Source organism: Gorilla gorilla, chromosome 6 (genome assembly GCF_029281585.2).
Source record: "Gorilla gorilla gorilla isolate KB3781 chromosome 6, NHGRI_mGorGor1-v2.1_pri, whole genome shotgun sequence".
In the NCBI taxonomy this organism is placed as follows: Eukaryota; Metazoa; Chordata; class Mammalia; order Primates; family Hominidae; genus Gorilla; species Gorilla gorilla.
In genome coordinates, this window is record NC_073230.2 from 8,045,664 (window position 1) to 8,069,417 (window position 23,754).

Consider the following 23,754-nt stretch of genomic DNA (forward strand, 5'->3'; position numbering starts at 1 on the left):
GTCACTCTGGACACTGGTCCCCTCCCGGCCCCACCGGCTGTGTGGAGTCACTCCGGACACTGGTCCCCTCCCGGCCCCACCGGCTGTGCCGAGTCACTCTGGACACTGGTCCCCTCCCGGCCCCACCGGCTGTGCCGAGTCACTCCGGACACTGGTCCCCTCCCGGCCCCACCGGCTGTGTGGAGTCACTCTGGACACTGGTCCCCTCCCGGCCCCACCGGCTGTGCAGAGTCACTCCGGACACCGGTCCCCTCCCGGCCCCACCGGCTGTGTGGAGTCACTCCGGACACTGGTCCCCTCCCGGCCCCACCGGCTGTGCCGAGTCACTCCAGACACGGGTCCCCTCCCGGCCCCACTGGCTGTGCCGAGTCACTCCGGACACTGGTCCCCTCCCGGCCCCACTGGCTGTGCCGAGTCACTCCGGACACTGGTCAGCGGGGGCTGAGGGGCGGGGAGGGTCCAACCTCCACCAAAGACTCAGGTTCCAAGGGGGTCTTGGGCTCTGGATACCCCAGCACAGCCTCCACCACAGAATTCTACATCCATTGCTTCCAAACGCTGAGGTCCCCGGTAAGGATCAGGGTGAACAGGGGACCCCAAAGCTTACAAGAAAGAAAAACCAGGCCGGACACGGTGGCTCACACCTCACACCTATAGACCCAGCACTGTGGGAGGCTGAGGCGGGAGGATCACTTGAGCCCAGGAGTCTGAGACCAGCCTAGGTGGCATAGTGAGACCCGGTCTCCACAAAAAACAATTTGTTTAATTAGTCGGGCGCGGTAGCACACGCCTGTAGTCCCAGCTACTCGGGAGGCTGAGGAGGGAGGATGGCTTGAGCCTGGGAGGCGGAGGCTACAGTGAGCCGAGATTGCGCCACTGCACTCCATCCTGCGTGACAGTGAGACACTGTTTCAAAAAAAATTTAAAAAAAACAAAAAGGTAAGAAAGAAAAAGCAAGTTTGGGGAGTGCTGGCCCCGGGCTGGGCCCCTGCCTGGGAGCCTAGAGGTGGGGTCACCCCATCCTTCCTCGGATAAAACGTGAAGCGGTGGAGGAAAGAGACGGGCATCAGGGAGTCTCCCAGATCAGACACTCTGGGGTCCTAAACTGGAGTCAGCGTTCACATTTTGGGCGGTGGTCCGCTTCCTGGAGACACCGGACCGGGTCTCCCGCATCCCCCGGGTCCCAGCATGTCCCAGCTCGGGACTGAGGCAGAAACAGGAGCAGTGTGAGGAGCTCGGGGCCAATACAGAAACAGACACCATCCTGCAAATGCTCCCGTCCAAACCAGCCCGGCGCGGCCAGCTATTCTTAGCGCACAGGGACCCAAAATTAAAACAGAGGAAGCGCCAGCTCCCTCGGTGGTTTGGGAACTTCCCTGAATATAAGGTTCCAGCCACAAAAATCCCACAGCCGGGAGCGACAGGGCGTCAAGGATGGCGGGGAAACGGCTTATGCAACGCCGGGCCAGGTGCGCCCAGAGGAGACGGGAACCGCTGTGCCCTCTTCCTGCCCCAAAACCACTCCAGCCCCTCTCAGGGGGAGGGTGTCTCAGGGGACCCCTCCCACGCGGCGACAGAGGCCTCCCAGTGAAGGCAGGAGTGAGCGGGTTCAGACAGAAGAGAGGGAGCGTGCAACTCCTCCCAGGAGGCTGCACATCATCTGCTCTGTGTACTGGAGTATCCCCAGCAGCACAGGAGCCCCAGACCCAGGGTGGGCACCCCAGCAATGCCCCACAGGTGCATAAATGAGAAGCTCATGGGGTGCAGAATCTGATGAAACAGCCGCCCCAAAGACCGTGCGAACGCGCCATCCACAAAACACAAGAGCCGGCATCGCCGTGGGGCCGGGACAGGCCAGCGCCAGCAGGACACCGTCTCTCAGCTGGCCCATGGCCATCAAATCCTTGTTCCCCAATCAGACGATGCACTTCCGAGAGGGAAACCCAGGGTTGAACTTGCTCTCCCAGCTCACGGGGCTCCATCCTAAACCATCCCCCAGGACTCTCCCCAGGCCTGCCCTCGGGCGTCCTGGAACTGTGGCTCCCTCCTTAGGAATCACACCCACCCAGGCTGGCCTTCCAGGAGTCAGCCAAGCCCCCTAGAAGACACCAGGCCATTCACCTCCTGCCATAGCAACCAGGCTGGCCTCGGGCATGGAGTGGAGGGAACCATCCCAAGGAGGGGATGGAGGAGAGGCCGAGGACCCCAGCAACACCCACCTGGCTCACCCCCTCCTCGGCCGGGCTGGACCCCGGGACCCCAGGCCCCGAAGGAGAGGGCTCGGAGCAGACGCTGTCCGGGGCTGCCTTGGCAACAAGCCCACCGCCACCAGGTTCTGCTGTGTCACCCCCAACCAGCTCAGAGGAGCCCCTGGCCCAGCGGTCACGGCTGGGTAAGGACAGAGTGGAGGGGTGCGGCCACCCAAACCACAGGCGCTGGCTCCTGGAAGCCTCTGCCCAGCGATGGGACAGAAGGAGCTGAGGAGGAGACCTGAGGCCATAAGGGGACACCCCCAAACTATGAAGGAACCCCAAGACCATGAGGGGATCCCCTAGACCACAAGGGGACCCCAAGACCATGAGGGGACTCCCCAGACCACAAGGGAAATCCCAAACCATAAAGGGACCCCTAGACCATGAGGGGACTCCCCCAGACCATGAGAGGACCCCAAATTATGAGGGGACCCCAAGACCATGAGAGGCTCCCCTAGACCATGAGGAGTCCCCCCCAGATCATGAGGAGACCACCCAAACCACAAGGGGACTCCAAACTATGAGGGTCCCCAGACCACCAAGGGACCCCAGACACTGTGGCAGACCCAGAGCTTCCCAGGACGAATGGCCGCACGGGCTGCTGTCTACGCTCACTGGATGGCCCCAAACCGGCCCGGGGAGCCGGGTCCACATCGGCTCTGGTCACAGCTGCCCTCAAGCTCCCACCGTGGCTCCTGAGCACTCTGACAGGTTCCTGCAGAAGCTGCGGGTCCTCAGCCTGGAGCCCTCCCCGCCCTCTCTGGACAGCGCCTCACTGCCCCACGCGGGAAGGCCGCCTCATCCACACAGGCCCCTCAGCCCTGGCCCAGCCCTGTGCTGCTGCCCCACGCGGGAAGGCCTCCTCATCCACACAGGCCCCACAGCCCTGGCCCAGCCCTGTGCTGCTGCCCCACGCGGGAAGGCCGCCTCATCCACACAGGCCCCTCAGCCCTGGCCCAGCCCTGTGCTGCTGCCCCACGCGGGAAGGCCGCCTCATCCACACAGGCCCCACAGCCCTGGCCCAGCCCTGTGCTGCTGCCCCACGCGGGAAGGCCGCCTCATCCACACAGGCCCCTCAGCCCTGGCCCAGCCCTGTGCTGCTGCCCCACGCGGGAAGGCCGCCTCATCCACACAGGCCCCTCAGCCCTGGCCCAGCCCTGTGCTGCTGCCCCACGCGGGAAGGCCTCCTCATCCACACAGGCCCCTCAGCCCTGGCCCAGCCCTGTGCTGCTGCCCCACGCGGGAAGGCCGCCTCATCCACACAGGCCCCACAGCCCTGGCCCAGCCCTGTGCTGCTGCCCCACGCGGGAAGGCCGCCTCATCCACACAGGCCCCTCAGCCCTGGCCCAGCCCTGTGCTGCTGCCCAACGCGGGAAGGCCTCCTCATCCACACAGGCCCCTCAGCCCTGGCCCAGCCCTGTGCTGCTGCCCCACGCGGGAAGGCCGCCTCATCCACACAGGCCCCACAGTCCTGGCCCAGCCCTGTGCTGCTGTTCCTTGGCCCTCACGCTCCTGGGCTGCTTCCGGCACCCAGGCATCCTGCCCTGAGGCTCTGCTCAACGCCACCTTATCGGGGGGTCTCTGAGGCCCCTCCACGGAACAGCAGTCCCCCCCCCAACCACCACCACTCCGTCTGCCTCCACCTGCTTCTCGGCTTGGTCCTTCTCCACAGGAATCACCCTCTGGGGCTGGGTGTTCACGGCCGCCTCCACCAGGACAAGACTCCGGCTGCCTTGCCTGTGTTCCCCACAGACCTGCACCCAGAACAGGGCCTGGCAGGTGGGGTGTGTGCGGGGAGGGCGTGGAGGGTCTCCTCTCCCTGGAAAGGGTCCTCCCCGGGCTCCCCACGAGCTCACCTCCAGGAGCCCCTACAAACACCAGCCGTGGCAGCTGAATCGGCCCATAGCGCCCCTGCCGCCCACAGCAAGCACAGGCATACAGATGCGTGTGCACACAACACACACAGTACAGGGTATGTGGCTCAGAGTAGATCTGGCCACATATAAGTAAAGAAGCTAAAAGCCCAAGAGTCAGTCCCCACACACAGGAAGCCCGTGGGTGAGCAGCCACCGTGTCGGCAGGGAACCACGCTCCTCACACCTCTTTGCTCCATCACCATGGTGAGTGGGTTTCACGCTCATAGTCACCTCCTGGCCCAATGTGGCAGCTGGAGCACCAGCCATCACAACCACAGTCCAGACAGTGGGAAGGAGAAAAGGGAGGACGGTGAAGGGGCCTCCCCAGCCACCTGTCTTCTAAGAAGCTTCCAGAATCCCTCCACCCCTTTCCACTCCTCTCACAGGCCAGATCTGTCAGGGAGGTTGGAAGTGTCTTTTCTCCAGGTGCGTCCCCACCTTGAATAGAGCTAGGGTTCCCAGGGACGCCTGGCCAAGGGTGGGTGTTGGCCTTCTCTGTGCTTGGGCACCAACTCACCATAAGGATGCGCCGGTAGCTGTCCCGGTCGATCCCCCAGAGCTTGAGGTCCGTCTTGGCTTTCACGGTCGCAGCCCTGGGGGTGCCGTAGATGAGCGCCAGCTCCCCGAAGCTGCCTCCCTCGCTGATGTTGGTCACCCACTCTCCATTCACGTACACCTTTGGGGAGCAAGAGAGAGAAGTGTCACTGGGGCCAGGCAGGGTGACCTCCTCTGCATCCCATACAGAAAGTCCCCCTTAGCTCTCTCCAGAAGAGGGTCCCTGCAGGGCGGGGCACAAACCCTTTCGCTTGTGGGCAGAGCCCTGCGTTCCCCAGCAATGGGCCTGTGGACCCCAGTGCCCACCCCACCCCCAGCCCTGCTGAGAGCCACGGTGGGACAGCATCAGACCTCCACAGCAGGAGGGCCGAGCCGCCAGTGCCAATGAGACAATCACAGCAGAGGCGGAAGCACCCGGCCCCCGCTCTGCGGCACAGCGGCCCCAGCCTGCCTCCCAGGCAGTGTCTGATTCAATCCGTCAACTTCTCACTCAGCCTCTCTGGGCCTCAGTTTCCCTAGCTGCACCGTGATGAGCTGGAGCCTGTGATCCCCACGGGGCTCTGCTCTGGGGACCTGTGTGCTTCCTCTCCACCCCAGGCCATTCCTCTGTCCCCACCTCCACCGGCACACACCACTGGGCCCCGAAGGAGCCGGGCGGCCTCAAGTGCAGACCTCTCCTGCCACGGCCTCCCTCCCTACAGGCAGCGCCTGAGCTCCTCGGGCCGGAGTCTGAATGGGCGCCCTATGGCTGGGCGCTGCGGCCGAGCTGCGCCTGGGAAGGAGCCCAGACAAGATTCCCTTTCAGCCCGGGTGGGCCGCCGCCCCCGCACAGGGTGCCTACCATGCACTGAGCATCACAGTCGGGTCCGTGCAAGAATGGTGCAGATTGTTTATTATGCAGTGATTATGCAGATTCGGTTACTATAAATTGACACAATACATGCTTTATCCCCTCTGGGTGTCAATGAGCTTAAAGAATGGTTCCCATTGGCAAAGCAGTTCCCATTGGTTGCATATCGGGAAAGAATGGATTGCGATGAATCATGGAATCAATTCTTACTGAAATCAATGACTCATTATCTGGATAATAACTGAGGCACAGAGTCTTCTATCTGAAAGAAAAGGCCACGCAGGTGTAACTCCACAATTAGGTGCAAGCGAGCGCTGGGGAGAACTGGTCGACCACAAGCTTTCAGGGGCACAGGGGCGACCGCTGTGCAAAGGCAGACTCCGCTTGGCGGGGATGTGGGGATCATCTCCACCTGGCCCACCAGGCTCCCCAGTTCCTGGAGGGAGGCTGGAGCAGGATTACGGGGCAGAAGAAACACCAGCTTCCCCCCAGTGATCCCCTCCAGGAATCAGAAGACGGCCGTCCTTCCACAGAGCCAGAGAGTACCCACCCGCGCATGCAGGGATACGTGGAGGAGGCAGCAACTCCAGCGTTTCAGGGGCGAGGGGACCTCAGAGAATGCCCTCCAGAACCTCTGCCTCTTGCTTCTCAAAGGGGACCCAGAGCTAGGGGAGGACTGGCGATGAAGCCGGGGGAAGGGCCTGCGATGGCCGGGCACAGCCTGGCCTTCCGCCTCGCAGCGGACACTCCCACTTTGCCTAAGGTTTTGTCAAAACCAGTTTATGGAGGCAGAACTTGCAAATAGGAACGTGACCAACTCTTGCAGCACAGTGAGTTTCACATCGCTCAGATCGGGGCCTCAAAAACTCCCAGGGGACTCTTCCCCAGAGGGATCCGGAGCTCACCCTGTGGGTCTCACCGTGTCTATCCACGCTGCGGGTCACGGACTCCAGGGTCCACAGCACGTCGTGCTGCCAGGAGCATCCCTGTACGTGACATGCACGCCCGGGGTGGCACTCGCCACTGGCACAGCTTCAGGAGGCACTCTGCACTAAACACCATCACCCTCCAGCACCCTCCAGACTAAACACCATCACCCTCCCTCCAGCACCCTCCACACTAAACACCATCACCCTCCAGCACCCTCCACACTAAACACCATCACCCTCCAGCACCCTCCAGACTAAACACCATCACCCTCCAGCACCCTCCACACTAAACACCATCACCCTCCAGCACCCTCCACACTAAACACCATCACCCTCCAGCACCCTCCACACTAAATACCATCACCCTCCCTCCAGCACCCTCCGCACTAAACACCATCACCCTCCAGCACCCTCCACACTAAACACCATCACCCTCCAGCACCCTCCACACTAAATACCATCACCCTCCCTCCAGCACCCTCCACACTAAACACCATCACCCTCCAGCACCCTCCACACTAAACACCATCACCCTCCAGCACCCTCCACACTAAACACCATCACCCTCCAGCACCCTCCACACTAAACACCATCACCCTCCAGCACCCTCCACACTAAACACCATCACCCTCCAGCACCCTCCACACTAAACACCATCACCCTCCCTCCAGCACCCTCCACACTAAACACCATCACCCTCCAGCACCCTCCGCACTAAACACCATCACCCTCCAGCACCCTCCGCACTAAACACCATCACCCTCCAGCACCCTCCACACTAAATACCATCACCCTCCCTCCAGCACCCTCCGCACTAAACACCATCACCCTCCAGCACCCTCCACACTAAACACCATCACCCTCCCTCCAGCACCCTCCACACTAAACACCATCACCCTCCAGCACCCTCCACACTAAACACCATCACCCTCCCTCCAGCACCCTCCACACTAAACACCATCACCCTCCAGCACCCTCCACACTAAACACCATCACCTTCCAGCACCCTCCACACTAAATACCATCACCCTCCCCCCAGCACCCTCCGCACTAAACACCATCACCTTCCAGCACCCTCCACACTAAACACCATCACCCTCCAGCACCCTCCACACTAAACACCATCACCCTCCCTCCAGCACCCTCCACACTAAACACCATCACCCTCCCTCCAGCACCCTCCGCACTAAACACCATCACCCTCCAGCACCCTCCACACTAAACACCATCACCCTCCAGCACCCTCCACACTAAACACCATCACCCTCCAGCACCCTCCACACTAAACACCATCACCCTCCCTCCAGCACCCTCCACACTAAACACTATCACCCTCCAGCACCCTCCACACTAAACACCATCACCCTCCCTCCAGCACCCTCTGCACTTCTGTTCCAATGCAGGGGACTCTTGCTGAGCCACGAAAGCTGTGTGGACTCAGAAGATGTGAATCTGAGGTCGGGAGGGGTTTGCTTGACGTGGGAGAGCCAGGGAGGCGGGTGACATCTTGTGCCCAAGGAGGTGAGTGAGCCTCTTGGCCCCTTCAGGGAATGAGGCCACCACCCCCTCGAATGGCTGCCCAGGCAAGTGGCATGACATCCCCCTGCCTTGGCAAAGAGGATGGGGGCCCTGGGAGCAGAGAAGGGTGAGTCTCCACAGAGCTAGCCCGGGATGGCCGCACCTCCCAGGTTTCTGGGATTCTGTCTCAAAGCGGGGATCCGTGGCTGCTGCTGCTGCAGGCAGGACGCAGGGAAGCTGGACCAGGATGCGCTGCCCATGAGGCCTGGAGAAGCCCAAGGCCTCCGAGAGCTCCCTCCGCAGCCTCAGAGGAAGCCATTGTGCGGGTCCCACAGACGGCCAGGGCCACACTGTGCTCGGCCACCCAGAGGACAAAGGGGCCATCCTTCTCAGGACACTGGCCACTGTCACCACTCCCGGCGCAGTGCGGGCCCCACCCCAGCTGGTACGCAAAGGGGCTACTTCTTGTTGTGTTTCATTTTTTTGTTTTCTCTCTTTTTTTCTTTTGAGACGGAGTTTCGCTCTTGTTCCTCAGGCTGGAGTGCAATGGTGCGATCTCAGCTCACTGCAACCTCTGCCTCCCAGGTTCAAGCGACTCTCCCGCCTCAGCCTCCCGGATTACAGGCATCTGCCACCACGCCCAGCTAATTTTGTATTTTTAGTAGAGACAGGGTTTCTCCATGTTGGTCAGGCTGGTCTCAAACTCCTGACCTCAGGTGATCCACCCACCTCGGCCTCCCAAAGTGCTGGGATTACAGGTGTGAGCCACCACGCCCAGCTTCTCTTCTTTTAAAAGAAAAAACAATGCGGGTCCCCCGCAGGGCAGCATTTACACCCCACCATCACTGCAGCTTCTCTGGCGCCGAGCTCACACCTGGCTCTGCCCTGCCCCCCACCCACCTTCACTCGCTCACCCTCTGTGTTTAGAAGTCGATGGTGGGACAGGGGTGTCAGTAGCTGGGGGAGGCGCACGGGCAGGCCCCCCACCCACCTTCACTCGCTCACCCTCTGTGTTTAGAAGTCAATGGTGGGACAGGGGTGTCAGTAGCTGGGGGAGGCGCACGGGCAGGCCCCCCACCCACCTTCACTCGCTCACCCTCTGTGTTTAGAAGTCAATGGTGGGACAGGGGTGTCAGTAGCTGGGGGAGGCACAGGGGCAGGCCCCCCACCCACCTTCACTCGCTCACCCTCTGTGTTTAGAAGTCAATGGTGGGACAGGGGTGTCAGGAGCTGGGGGAGGCGCACCGGCAGGGAGTGTGTAATGCGGACAGAGCTTCAGTTTAAGAAGACAAGAACATTCGGGAAATGGACAGTGGTGACAGTTGTAAAACAACGTGAATATGCTTAATGCCACCAAACTGCACAAAATGGTTAGAATGGTCAGTGTGGTGTGTCTTTTACTACAATTAAAGTAGGGCCGAGGGCAGTGGCTCATACCTGTCATCACAGCACTTTGGGAAGCCCAGGCGGGAGGATTGCTTGAAGCCAGGAGTCTGAGACCAGCCTGGGCAACATAGCAAGACCCCATCTCTATGAAAAACTTTAAAATTAGCTGGACATGGTGGTGCACAGCGGTAGTCCCAGCTTCTTGGGAGGATCGCTTGAGCCCAGGAGTTCAAGGCTGCAATGAGCTATGATCACGCCACTGCACTCCAGCCTGGGCGACAGAGCGAGACCCCATCTCAAAAAATTAAAAAACGAATTTTAAAAACACACAGAACACAAGACACAAGCTGAATAACATCTGATCAGATCACCAAGCCGAGGCGCCCTGCTCCGGGTACACCCAAGCTGCCTGGCGGTGCTCCCCAGCCCCCCAGAAAGAGCTCTTCCCACAGACGTGTTGTGTGAAACCAAGGGAAGCCCGGAACGGCCAGCGTCAGTGGGGACGTCATGACACCTGGGACGCGGAGCAAAAAGAGGGAGTCGGGATAACAGGGGCCCAAAAACAATCAGGGGAAGAGTCGAGCCCCAAACAGGGCTTGGAAGGGAGCTATGTTCCCCGGCCTACAAAGTCAGCAGCTGAGTGTCCTTTTAAATAGAAATGCTATGTTCCATGAATAAAATACATTGGAAGATATTTTTATACTTAGAAAAATGGATTATAGCTCTTGGCAACACACGGATGGCAGCAGGCACTTTCGGAGTCTCTGGAAAACCGTAATTCAAACTGAACCTGGTGCTCTTGGCATTTTGTCACCTGGCCGTCCCCCTGGACGCCGCTGGTCAGAGGGCAGTGTCCACCCTGCAGAAGTGGGTGATGTCCACCTCCAAGCTCTGCTGGCTTAAAGGGCCAGGGCCAGGTCCTTGAGGGGACGGCTTCCTGATGGGCCTCGGGCACTTGGCCAGCGCAGTTAAATACCCACGGCAAACGGCCGTCCCTTCCCGCCACGCAGAATAAAACCAGGGAAAACCGCTAGCCTCAGGAACCCACTCGGACCCTGGGTAGCCCTAGTCCTGCCTCCCCGAACCCAGGGTACATCCATCCCATTGCCCCAGGGAGGCGATTTACAGAAACCAGCAAACAACATGCAGCACCCAGGGTTCACACAGCAGCTGGACGGGGCTGCCTGGGGCTGCCGTGCAGCCGTTCCCCCGGGCGCTGTAATAACAGTAATTATTATAATACATATGCCCATAACTCACCCGGGCTACCCAACATGCCACTTTTTCATTCCAGATTCCTTACTGAGCATCCTTTGATTCCCTTAAATGTGGCCTTCACCCACACGGGCCCTGCGGATTTACCCTGCATGCGAAGGGCCTCCCACATCACAGGAGGGCCCCTGCAGGCAGCTCCTGCGCCCGGCTCCGCCCGGCCCCGCCGGGCACTCCCTGACGCCCACCCCTGTCCTGGCTGGAAAATCTGAAGTTGATGGAGGTGCTTGGTGCTCGTGCACAGCCGCCTGGGACTCACGGGACAGCCCCATAAGTCACAGCCGGTTCCCGCAGGGGGCCCGGCCATCCCACGTGAGCCTGTAGCCAGGAAGCGGGCATCCACCCACGGGGCTCAGACATCCTGGCTCTGGAGGGCCGGGTCCAGCAGAGGCCTTAAAGCTGCCTTTGTGCCTGACCCGGGGGGCTGGGGAGGGGCAGGGACAGGCAGGGGGAGGGGCAAGGACGGGCACGGGGAGGCGCAGGGACGGGCAGGGGGATGGGGAGGGGGAAGGGGAGGGATTTGCCAGGACAATATATTTGGGGAACTCCAGTTACACGAGGGTGACCTCACTCTTTCCTTTCTCAAAATTGCCTCCCAACATCCCCGGGCCTGGCGAGAAGCCAGGCAGGACACCACGACGCGTCGTGTCTGAGAGAAAACCGTCTCCCCTCCACTCAGGCTTCAGCCCCGACCCCACGCTAACTGGGCCAGGGCAGGGGCTGGGCTGGGAGGGGACCCAGTGAGCTCAGGGCTGGAGGAAACGGTCCCTGCTTTGAAGTGGCTCCGGCACCGGCCTCTCCCACCGCCCTGTCATGTATGAAGGAGTTACAGACGGTGGCGGGGGGAGGGGGGTCTGTCCTGCTGGAAGGACGGAGGGAAGGGAGATGCCTCACTGAGTCCAGAGGTCGAGGGGTGGGTGGGGATTCTGCGAGGATGAGGAGGAGGAGGAGGTCCCGCCAAGGTCAGCTGGGGCAGCAACACCTCCCGGCCCCTTTGCCGAGGTCCTGGCCCAGGTGGGGCTCCCGGGAGCCTGGAGGCCAACAGCGGAAAGACAGGGACCTGATCCCTCCAGCAGTCCCAGCTGCCGGCCCCTCACACCCTCACCTCTCCCAGGAAGTCCTCAGCATGCTGCTGGCTGGGGCCTGGCGCTGGGGCAGGAGGGTGGCCACCTGAAGATGAGGCAAGCCTGGGGCGTGGGTGGTGGGCGTTTCCTCTGTGGGGTGGATGAGGCTCCTGCGGTGCGTGTGTTGGGGACATGAGACGGGGCGGGGCAGCTGCCAGGCGGCCAATGGCTTCCACACCAGGTGCCAAGAGCAGAACCCCAGGAGGGTTATCTCAGTCTTCCCGGCAGCAGTGAGCTCTGTTCGTTTTTCTGAGTAATATGGAAATGGCACGGCTCAGCCACACAAGGGCCTGGGCAAAGGTCACGGCCAGCAAGGAACACAGCCTGGGTCCTCTGAGTCCCGAGTCCACGCGATCCTGACCCGTCCACCACCCTTCTCGAGACACGACAAGTTAGGCGGGAACATAACCTGGGAGCCCCATGTTGGTTTCAGGCTCCACAAGGGATCTCTGGGTAAAGGGTTTGTCTCTTCCACATCTGTTCATTTCGGAGAAGCAAAGAACGTGGAAAGCAGAATTCCTGGGGGTGGCCTCAACCCCAAGCCCTGCCGATGCAAACCGGCACCTTGAAGATGCCTTTGGAATTTAATTGGAAGATTTGAATGACATGGGCAGACATAGAAGAGGGAGAGGCATTCCACAGGGGAGGAAAGGCCTCAGTGGGGACCTATGGGGCTCCCAGGCCCACTGCAGGGAGGCAGGTCCTTGGTCATCTGCCGAGGTCAGTATCTATCAAAGCCCAGCTGCAGATAGATGAGCTGGGCCTGGCGGGGTCTTGTGGGATGTGTAGGAGTTCGTGAGGCAGAGCAGGAATGAAAGCAGAGGGGACAGGAGGGGCAGAACCAGAGTCAGGACATTCACTGGCTAATTTCCTGTTCTTAGTCCCTCTCCCCCATTAAGCCACAACCTCCCCCACACCAGAGCAGGCACCAGGTCCTCCCCGTCACAAGTGCCAGGCATAAAGCAGGCACTCAATAAACATCCAGGAAGGAGACGGCAGGGGAGGAGGCAACATGATGACTCCAGGACCCAGAGTGGAGGGGATGGGGGAGGAGGTGACACCAGGATCCAGAGTGGAGAGGGCAGGGGAGGAGGTGACACGGGGACAACAGGACCCAGAGTGGAGGGGATGGGGGAGGAGGTGACACCAGGACCCAGAGTGGAGGGGATGGGGGAGGAGGTGACACCAGGACCCAGAGTGGAGAGGGTGGGGGAGGAGGTGACACCAGGACCCAGAGTGGAGGGGATGGGGAAGGAGGTGACACCAGGACCCAGAGTGGAGGGGATGGGGGAGGAGGTGACACCAGGACCCAGAGTGGAGAGGGTGGGGGAGGAGGTGACACCAGGACCCAGAGTGGAGGGGATGGGGAAGGAGGTGACACCAGGACCCAGAGTGGAGGGGATGGGGGAGGAGGTGACACCAGGACCCAGAGTGGAGAGGGTGGGGGAGGAGGTGACACCAGGACCCACAGTGGAGGGGATGGGGGAGGAGGTGACACGGTGACACCAGGACCCAGAGTGGAGAGGGTGGGGGAGGAGGTGACACGGTGACACCAGGACCCAGAGTGGAGAGGGTGGGGGAGGAGGTGACACCAGGACCCAGAGTGGAGGGGATGGGGAAGGAGGTGACACCAGGACCCAGAGTGGAGGGGATGGGGAAGGAGGTGACACCAGGACCCAGAGTGGAGAGGGTGGGGGAGGAGGTGACACCAGGACCCAGAGTGGAGGGGATGGGGAAGGAGGTGACACTGGGACCCAGAGTGGAGGGGATGGGGGAGGAGGTGACACCAGGACCCAGAGTGTGAACTGGAAGAGGGGCTATAAGTAGCATGAGATTTGGGGCTGGGATAAAGCGGTGGGTCCAGTCAGGAACCTGCCCATCCCATACCTCCCGCAGAGGTGGCTCTGCCCTCAGCACTGCTGACCACTGGGCAGGCCTGGGCTGCCAGGGTCTCTCTGGGATCAGCCCTGCCCCATCTGCTGGGGGCTGAGCCCCATTCCCTGCAGCCCCCCATCAGGCCCTGGTGTCTGGATACCAGGCACAACGGGGCCACCTCCTGGGACGGGCCCAGGCCCCAAGACGATGCCCGGCTGGGATGCTGGCCGCATCCTCCTCTGTCTTCTCTATTTCCTGGGCTAGGCTTTTTTTAAACTCGAAGCAAAGCCAGCAGGAGATGACTCTGCGGCCTGGCAGCTGAGCCCAGGGTTGACCCGCCAGTGCCGCCCTCCAGCCTTCCCCCTCCACACTTCCTCTGAGGCCGGGCAGTACCCGGGACCTTTGGCACCTGCCTCAGTTTCCATCTCTAGGGGAGACAGGAGCACCCCCACTCCCTGACACAAAGGTCTGCCCCAGAGGCCCTGTCTAGGGGCCCAGCCCGTGGGTTCCGGCTCAGGACAGAGCACACCAGGGAGAAGAGAAACCGGCTCTTTCTCCGCCTGCGTGGGCCAGGCCCGAGGCACGTGCCCCTCGCAGGGAGGCGGGACCCCTGAGTCATTTCCTGTGCTATCAGCTCCGGAAGCAGAGTGGGCCTGCTCAGGTTCCCAGAAACACGGCGCGATGGGGGACAGACTCCGCGGCTGCCACGGAAACAAATGAGTAAATGCCCTCCCCAGAATAGCGTGGCCGGGACAGAGGCACAGCCACCGGAGGCCAGACCTCGAAATAGCTCGTGCTGGGCAGCCGGAGGTGGCGTTGCCTGCACGGAAGAGTGCGGAGGCCACCTCCCGGGGCAGGTGGACAAGGAGAAGGGCAGGCGGACAAGGAGAAGGGCAGGCAGGCATCCCAGACCCAGAGAAGACTCAGCCAGCCTGGGAAGCAGTGACCGTCTCGGGTAGCAGAACCCCCAAAGCGTCCTGCACTGTGGGGCCTTCCAGTCTGTGTGCAGAAAGGCCGTAAAGAGACGGTCTCACGAGATGTCATCACCACGAGCCGCAGAGGGTCCTACGAGGGAGGCGTGGGACATGTCTGCTGATGCCCACTGGGAAGTGACATTTAGCAGAGAGCAGAAGGAGAAGCAGGAGCTAACGGGGTTCCCAGCAGAGCGGGGGACACACACCAAGGCCCTGGGGCCGCCAGTGCAGGCGGATTCCAGGAACCGAGGGAGGATGGCGTCACTGAGGTCCTTCCCACTGACTCCGTAGGGGCTCGGGCCTGATTCAAAGGGAAACAAACTCCTAGCGGGTGTTTTCCCAGAGGCTGCACCATCAGCTCCACCCCAGCAAGGTCAGGCTGCCGTGCAGGGGGCGGCCTGCAGAACAGGAGCCCAGCGGGGGATGAGGGGGCCTCAAAGCCTTCATACCAGAGCACCCAGGCTCTAAACCGGACAGAAGAGATGGGAACCAGAGGCTCTGGGCAAGACTGGGCTGCGGGGCCAGGGGTGACGTCATATGCCGTGTGTATGTGTTTATCTACTTAGTTTTATACATACATGTATCTATTTTATACATACACATACACATGGCCTGGCCATGGGGCACAAGACGGGGTCTCCAGCGAAGGGGAAGCTTCTCCTTCCAAAACAGTGGGAGCATCTCGTAAAAGATGCTCTTGAGACAAGCGTGGGAAGATGACACAGTGAGACCCGACTCACGGCTGGGACGTTCCAAGCTGGGAGCCGAACGCAGGCGCTAAAGGCAGCCGTTGTTTGATCATGAAGTCGTCGGTCCTAGGGGGTCTCTAAGCACATCGCTCTCCCACCCACTTTGAGATGTTAACATCCCATGTGGTGGGTGAGCCTGGTGTATTCACCAGCCTCGGATCTGGAGACGGCACTGGGTCAAACAGAACCGCCCTGGCCAGCACCCAGCAGTCCCAGCCCCGGGGGGCAAGCGGAAGACAGCGGCCCTGGAAGACCTGAGGTCGCTGCCGGCACCTGCCAGCATCACCCTCGTTTCCCTCTGCACTTCTCATATTCCCATATTCTCTTCTAAGAGACAGCAGTTGCATTTCTGGATGAAAACACTAGGAATACGGCACTCAACGCAGTGTTTGTTGGGGGCCTGGTGCTGCCTGGAGGGCAAGTCTTCACACCGGACATGCAAAGACGCGCTATTTTCCAAAGACAAGTTAGCGACACTCACATCCACTTCCCCTTGATCAATGACATAGAAGTTGTCTCCTTCATTCCCTGTAACAAAAGAAGAAAGTCAACAGATACGAAGTACATCCAGACATACAAGTTACAGTTTCTCTTGCAAACGACTTTTGCAACACTGTTGCAGAGACCCTCCCGGCAACATCCTGGGTGCTACCAATTCTTTTTAATGACAAGATTATGGAAACATTGAGATAACTTGTTAAAGAGCCTGTTCTTAAGTTTCATTAGTGAACTTTCTCTAAACAATGAGAGGTGTTTTTCTTTTTGTTTGTTTTTTGTTTTTTTTTTGAGACGGAGTCAGGCTCTCGGCTCACTGCAACCTCCACCTCCCAGGTTCAAGCGATTCTCCTGCCTCAGCCTCTGGAGTACCTGGGATTACAGGCACCTGCCACCACGCCCAGCTAATTTTTTTGTAGTTTTAGTAGAGATGGAATTTCACCATGTTGGCCAGGCTGGTTTCGAACTCCTGACCTCAGGTGATCCACCCGCCTCGGCCTCCCAAAATGCTGGGATTACAGGCGTGAGCCACTGCGCCTGGCCTAACAATGAGAATTTTATACTTGTGTGTGTGTATATATATATATATATAATTTTATATTACTTTAGTTTTATACATATGTATATATTTTATTTTATATTTACTTAGTTTTATACATATATGTATCTATTTTATACATACACACATATGTATATATGTGTACATATATGTATACATGTACACACATATGTGTGCACATATACATGCATATATATGTACACATATATGCATATTATATGTGTGTATGTATGTACAAGTCTATATATATACTTTTGAAATTTGAGACAGAGTCTTACTCTATCACCTAGGCTAGAGTGCAATGGCGTGATCTCAGCCCACTGCAACCTCCGCCTCCCAGGTTCAAGCGATTCTCCTGCCTCAGCCTCTGGAGTAGCTGGGATTACAGGCACCCGCCACCACGCCCAGCTAATTTTTATTTTTAGTAGAGACAGGGTTTCACCATGCTGGTCACCTGGACCACCAGGCTGGTCTCGAACCCCTGACTTCAGGTGATCTGCCCACCTCGGCCTCCCACAGTGCTGGGATTACAGGCATGGGCCATAGTGCCTGCCCTTATACTATTTTTTTTTAAGTGCATAGTCCATTTTTCCCCTCTGGACTTTGGCTCCGAGGAGCAGGCAGAACGTACCTTGCTGTATAACGGTCTCCCCAGCGATGTGAGTGACAGGGAACATGGCATCGAATATGTCACTGAAAAGCAAAACACGCCAAATTAGGGCTGCAGGCAGCACAGGGACATTTAAACCCTTCCTCCCCTCATTTCACAGTCTTGTGTAAATCGCTTCACCGTCATCGGGGAAAATGAGAAAATCCATGAGAGTTCAAAGAAGAAAATTGAAATCCTTCATGACCTGAGGGCTGGAGATGGCACCGCGAGCCCTGGGCACACAACCTCCCAGCCCCATTTCTGTTCTGTGCACAGACGCAGTTTGCTGTTTTGGTTTTTACAAAAATGGGGTCACACCATACATGCATTTTGAACTCCATTTAGAAAAACAAAAGTAACAATAGATTGTGAACATTCTCCCGTCAGTAAATACAATTCTACTAGAATACAACCAGCAATCTTGATGACGTGTTTTCTGCATTTTTTTCCTTTCAGGGAGAACACTTTCAGTCGAAGGAGAAGCCTGGGACCCTCGACACAGAAGTGACATGTGCATTCGGAACCTCTCTGTGGAAAACACAGACCCTTCATGACACGCAAACTCGAAGCCGGTGAGGCCGAGTCTCAGGGCTGCGCCAATCAGGAAGCCTGGCTGTCCAATGTTCCAAATCTGGATGTGAAATGGACCATGCAGACAGGACCCAAGGGGCATGGGGGAGCTGGCAGAGGCACCCGGGAAAAGTGGGGAAGCACCTGTCGGCCAGGAAGGTAGAGAGGCACCTACCCCAGAACACGGTGCCAGCGTCACACTCTTATTAATAGATGCAATAACCACCTTCAGAGACCGGACCCCTCAAAGAGCACTCAGCCCACAATGTGACGCAGAGAAACCAGAGACCCAGGCAGGGAGTGCACCCACGGGGACACTCCGAGGGCGGCCTCCTGCCTGCCCTGATTACTTAAAAAGGAGATTCTTGGAAACCTTTGCAGGCCCACAGGTGCACCCTGACTCCCAGGGATGGGGGCTGAGCCACCCAGGAAACAAATATGAAATCAAAGATCCAGACAGCCCTGACCCTCCTGATTCCAGGGTCCATAAATAAGTCATTCTTAAAATAGTGGTTGTTTTCTCTCTATTTAAGAAGTGCTTCTTTTTTGAGTCCTTGTACCCAACTTCCCTGGCAACTCAGTTTCCTGTTTCCTCCGGGAGGGGGGCACAACTGCAGGAGGGGTCAGTGTGTGGCAGGGCTGTAGGGAGGGCTGGGGGGCCTCCACTGTCCTCCCAGCTGGGGAGGGGTCAGTGTGTGGCAGGGCTGGGGGAGGGCTGAAGCCTCCACTGTCCTCCCACCTGGGGAGGGGTCAGTGTGTGGCAGGGCTGTAGGGAGGGCTGGGGGGCCTCCACTGTCCTCCCAGCTGGGGAGGGGTCAGTGTGTGGCAGGGCTGTAGGGAGGGCTGAAGCCTCCACTGTCCTACCTGGGGAGGGGTCAGTGGGTGGCAGGGCTGTAGGGAGAGCTGAAGCCTCCACTGTCCTCCCACCTGGGGAGGGGTCAGTGGGTGGCAGGGCTGTAGGGAGGGCCGGGGGGCCTCCACTGTCCGCCCATGGGTGGTGGGGCTTGGCCATGCTGCCCCAGCCCCAGTCCGGGCACCTGGCCCCAGTGGGGACATCTCCTGGCCACGGCCTCCCTGGTGAGCATCTGCAGGAGCCGCCCTGGCACTGTGCTCTAAACTGCATTTCTTCAAAACCACAAAGTATGGGTTCTCAGAATGAACAGACCTTTAAGAAATCATTTTACAACTCCTCCCTCTTTTTTAAAAAAATATTTCAACTTATAATGGTAAAGTATTCCATTAAATGCCTTAAGTAATCAAATGGACACTGTGTACCCCCCACCACCCGGCTCAGGACCCTGCTGCCTCCACCGCTCTCTCCTGGAAAACTGTCCAGCATCACAGCTGCGGCTCCAGCCTCCTCCGGGCCCGAGTGTGGAGGGCAAGTGCTGCCTCCACCACCTTTGCTATGCGTCTCCACTTCACACATGGGCATCCGTGACCACACGTGTGCACCCGTGAAAAGCGTGCATTTCCAGTGGTGTCTGCATCATTTGCATATCACTGACAGAAAGATACCCTTTCACAATTCTATTCTCCCACCTGACCCATATTTTCTGAAATGTACCTGGGTGAAAGCACAAATCTGGAAGCTTCTTTGCTCCTTTTACAGCTGCCTAGTATTCTTTCTTTTCTTTTAAGAGATGGGGTCTCATTTTGTTGCCCAGGCTGGAGTATAGGGGTGCGATCACAGCTCACCGCAGCCTCGAACTTCTGGGCTTAAGGTGTTCTCTCACCTGAGCCTCCCAAGTAGCTGGGACTACAGGCACGTGACGCCACACCTGCTTATTTTTATTTTTTATTTTTTAATAGATGGGTCTCGCTATGTTGCCCAGGCTGGTCTCCAACTCCTGACCTCAAGCAATCCTCCTACCTTGGCCTCCCAAAGTGCTGGGATTACAGGCATGAGCCACTGCACCCGCCCTGCCTGGCATTCTCTATATGAAAACCCTCGCTCCTTCACCCTTTCCTGCCCAGATGGACATTTCCAGTGCTTCTGGTTCCTGCCATCACACGCTGGGCCACGACGGACATGACAGAACTCCCCATGAACAGGGGGCAGGTCAATGTGGCTGCACCCCGGTGACTCGAGGCTCACGTTCCACTCACGTGCTTCTATTGGAGCCTAAGCAAAGACAGGGGTCAGCTGAAACCCTTCCTGGGAGGTTTCGGTCTCCAGAGGGGGCTGTTCAGTCCTTGGTATCAATGAAAGCCTGGGCGTGCCTGGGGTGCCTGGGCGTGGCCCCGTTCAGAGCAGCCCCTCCTGGAGTGCCTCTTAAATGAGCCTCACTGGGTTGCTCCGTTGGCCACACAGGTGTCCCTCATCTCCCCAGGGACAGAGGAACACAGTCCCCAACTCTCTGTGATCAGCAGAGCCCAGAGAGCCCAGCCTCGTGTACCAAAAAGGTCTGGGAGCCCCATTTTTCTTCAGAGGAAACGTTAATGCCCGAATGTCACCAGCTCATCGCCGACAAACGCCTGAACACAGACGTCTCCAGGCAACAGCCCCGAGGTGAGGTCGGCTCTGTCCATGTCCCCCCCCGAACGGCTTCACCCTCTTTTTCCACTGTCTGCCCCTTTCACACAAAACCCCCATGGCTTCCTCTCTCTCTCAGCACTTAATGGCATTAAAAGGCCCTGGCCTCTTCTGTCTGTAAAAAACAGTTTTCTCTTCTCATCCAGCAGTCACTCTGGAAGGTTACGTGAAGCTGCTGGCTCAGATTTTAAATCGTCTCACATGTGGGTTGCCCCACCTACCCCATCAACAAACACAGCTTAGCACTTCTGCATCAGAGGCTGTGCTGGGTTCTGGGGACACGGAAGGCCCCCAGCTCTCAGGCCTGGTAAGAGAAAGAAAAACACGAAGACATTCCAGCCGGCCCTTCCTGCGGGGGCCGAGGGCAGAGCCCCTGGTCTGTCTCTTGCTCCATCCTCACCCGCCCCTATGAGGTCAGCACTGCTGTTCCGTCCAGTTTCCAGATAAGGAAACAAGACACAAAGTAACTTCACCCAAGGTCAAGAAGCCAGGAAGAGGTGAAGTCAGGCTGAAGCCCCTATCATCAATGCTCCTCCACGGTCTGGCTTCCCTATAGGGGCAGAGCCCTCCTCCGAGCAGAGCATGTGCCTCCCTCTCGTCCACCCCTCCCTCTCTCTGTCTCTCTCTCCATCTGTGCCCTGGACTGGTCTCTCAGCTGGGGATTGAGGGCCTGAGCGTCTGGGACGGCCACCCCCAGCTCTCTCTGGGCAGGCGTCCAGTAAGGAGCCCCTGCTATTTGGGTCAGGGCTGGCCGGTGGTGCTGGGTCAGGACAGTTTCCAGGAAACGGCCTGTCTCGGGTTCCAGTCCCACCTGGCCTGTGGCTCAGAGATCACAAACCTTTTGAAAGCCTCCACCCACACCACTCCCGATCCTGATGCCTCCCCCTCCTGCAACACCTCAGTTCCTGTGCTTCTCACTCCACGGATGGCTTCCACCTCCCACAGCTGACTCCCTGCCTCCCACAGCTGACTGAGCTCTCAGATGGAGACCACATGTTCACTGCAGGCTCTAGTGCCCAGCCCAGGTCTGACGCAGAAGGTCCTCAGCACAATATGGATGGTTGGATGGGTGGGTGGATGAATGGATGAGTGAATGGACACATGGATGTACAGGTGGGTGAGTAGATGAATGAATGGATGGATGGATGGATGGATGGATGGATTGACAGGTGGGTGGATTGAACAGGTGGGTGAGCGGATGGATGGATGGATGGACAAATGGGTGAGTAGATGAATCGATGGATGGATGGACAGGTGAGTGGATGAACAGGTGGGTGAGTAGATCAACGGATGGATGGATGGATGGATGGATGGACAGGTGAGTGGATGAACAGGTGGGTGAGTAGATCAACGGATGGATGGATGGATGGATAGATGGATGGACGGACAGGTGGGTGGATGAACAAGTGGGTGGGTGGATGGATAGATGGATGGATGGACAGGTGGGTGGACCGACAGATGATGGATGGGTGGCTATTAGAGGAGAGGAAGGAAGGGAAAAGTGAATGAAAAAACGGATGCCTGGAAGGATGAATGGAAGGATGGCACTGCCTCTTTAAGGGCATTGCAACAAATATCAAAAGCTGTTGGAGTGGCCACCCTTGGGACCCTCAGTTCCACATTTAGGAACTTGAAGAAACAATGGGATGACTATGAAAAGATGTAAAAATATTGTAATAATATTCACCGAAGCACGGTCAGCAACAGAGGCTTTATTAAATAAACGACAATGAAAAGATGTGTGTGTGTAATAATATTCACCAAAGCACTATCAGCAATACAGGCTTTATTAAATAAATCACAGTCCTTCTCAACAACCTAACACTGTGTAGTCATTAAAAATGGTGGTGTAGATACATGTAACAAGGAATAAAGGTGTTCACAGTGTTGCCAGTGAAAATAGGGTGTCGACAAAACTGCACAATCTAAAAACACAACCATAAAGTAAATAACCTAGAGGCTATGCACCGTAAGGCTAACAGCAACTGTGGGGTGGAGAGGGGGTGGGGTTGGGGTCATTTTCATGTGGTTTTTCTTTTTCTTTTCTTCCTTTCTTTTTTTTTGATTACTTGTACTGACATGTATTTTCTAATTTTCTATAATTACATTGTAAATCTGTGTAATTTTAAAAATGAGGCCGTTCATCATTGGAGAAAACACGACACGTACGCTTAAGGGCAGACTTAAGGCTCTTGACATTTTTAAAGCAACCAAAAGAGGCAAAATGTAGACTTTAAAACACAAAAATGTGCTTTTCTGAGTGGGGCACAGACTCCAAGCCCACAACGCCTGAGGAAGCGTGCGGGATCGGAACCAGCAGCTCCATTCACGGCCAAACTCGCCTTCAAAAGGCAAGGAGACGGCGCGCCAAGCTCAGCCCCTGAAATCACACACGCGGGGTTGAACGTGAGTAACTCAGCCCATCGTTCTGCGCTGTGAATCCACTCCAATACCTGCAGAGACAGGTCCAGCTCCTGCTACGAGGGCCCACCGACCAACATGGTACACCGAGGATGAAAAAGCCACGACCAGGCCCGCCTGGAAAACACCATCAGCTCCTAGAAATGCCACTTCTTCCTCCTCCAGTTGCTCCGGGCCTCCCGAGCCAAGACAAGCGCAGGTTGGGACTTGCACGGGAATGCTCACCTGAGAATGTTTCCAGAAACCCCTCCCCAGCCTGCAGAGACCTCTCCCGGCCCCAGGACAGGGAAGCCTGCGGAGCCAAGAGGGTGCAGTGCTGTGAGGTCCCCGCAGGGGCAAGCAGGGCTGCCACCAAGCGGGTGGGAGACACCCAAGGACTCGTCCACCACCCAGGGAACCTGACTGTGAGGTTCAGGTCAGCCTGGAGGGCGGGAGGCGCGGTGCCCACAGAGGGGAGGGGAGCCAGGCCCAGATGACAGACGCCTGCAGACTCTGCGCCCCGCACGCCCGACCAGGACAGGCCGACGCAGGGCTGGGCACTTCTTCGGACTCACAGGAAGCCTCTGTCCATAGTCCGGCTACATCTGCCCAACCTCAGCCACTCAGGACTGTCTGTACACAAAACACTCAGCAGCATATACAACAGGATGCGCAGAATGACAGATTTAACCTGCCTCATCAGCTCCAAGACGGTGGAACACGGCTAAGACCCAGGTCTTCTGACAAAAGGCTGGGTTGAATGCCTTTCACCTGAGAGAATGCCCCGTTTACATCCCCTCCTCTGAACTTCACCGCCACAGGCCCCATTACTGCCCCAGTTCACAGACAAGGAAGCTGAGGCTTAGGAAGCTGACGTGGGCCAGATGTGGTGGGTGGCTCATGCCTGTCATCCCAGCACTTTGGGAGACCGGCACCATAAGGAGGTGAAAGGATCACTGGGCCCAGGAGTTTGAGACCAGCTTGGGCAACACAACAAGACCCTGTCTCTATAAAAAGTAAAAAAAATGGCTGGGCGTGGCCGGGAGCCGTGGCTCATGCCTGCAATCCCAGCACTTTGGGAGGCCGAAGCAGGCGGATCACCTGAGGTCAGGAGTTCGAGACCAGCCTGACCAACATGGAGAAAC

General features: G+C 58.0%; 1 protein-coding gene across 6 annotated transcripts in view; it reads right to left on the reverse strand.

Moving 5' to 3' along the window:
- The window catches only part of PRKAR1B (protein kinase cAMP-dependent type I regulatory subunit beta), a 182,061-nt gene that overhangs the window by 43,818 nt on the left and 114,489 nt on the right, over positions 1-23,754 (reverse strand). For all 6 annotated transcript variants that reach the window (XM_031013428.2, XM_031013427.2, XM_055346669.1 and 3 more), the window contains exons 5-7: positions 17,086-17,147; positions 15,882-15,928; positions 4,686-4,844 (exon numbers count right to left, since the gene is read on the reverse strand). In XM_031013428.2, coding sequence (XP_030869288.1) covers positions 4,686-4,844; positions 15,882-15,928; positions 17,086-17,147 — 268 coding nt within the window. The remainder of the gene's footprint in view (positions 1-4,685; positions 4,845-15,881; positions 15,929-17,085; positions 17,148-23,754) is intronic.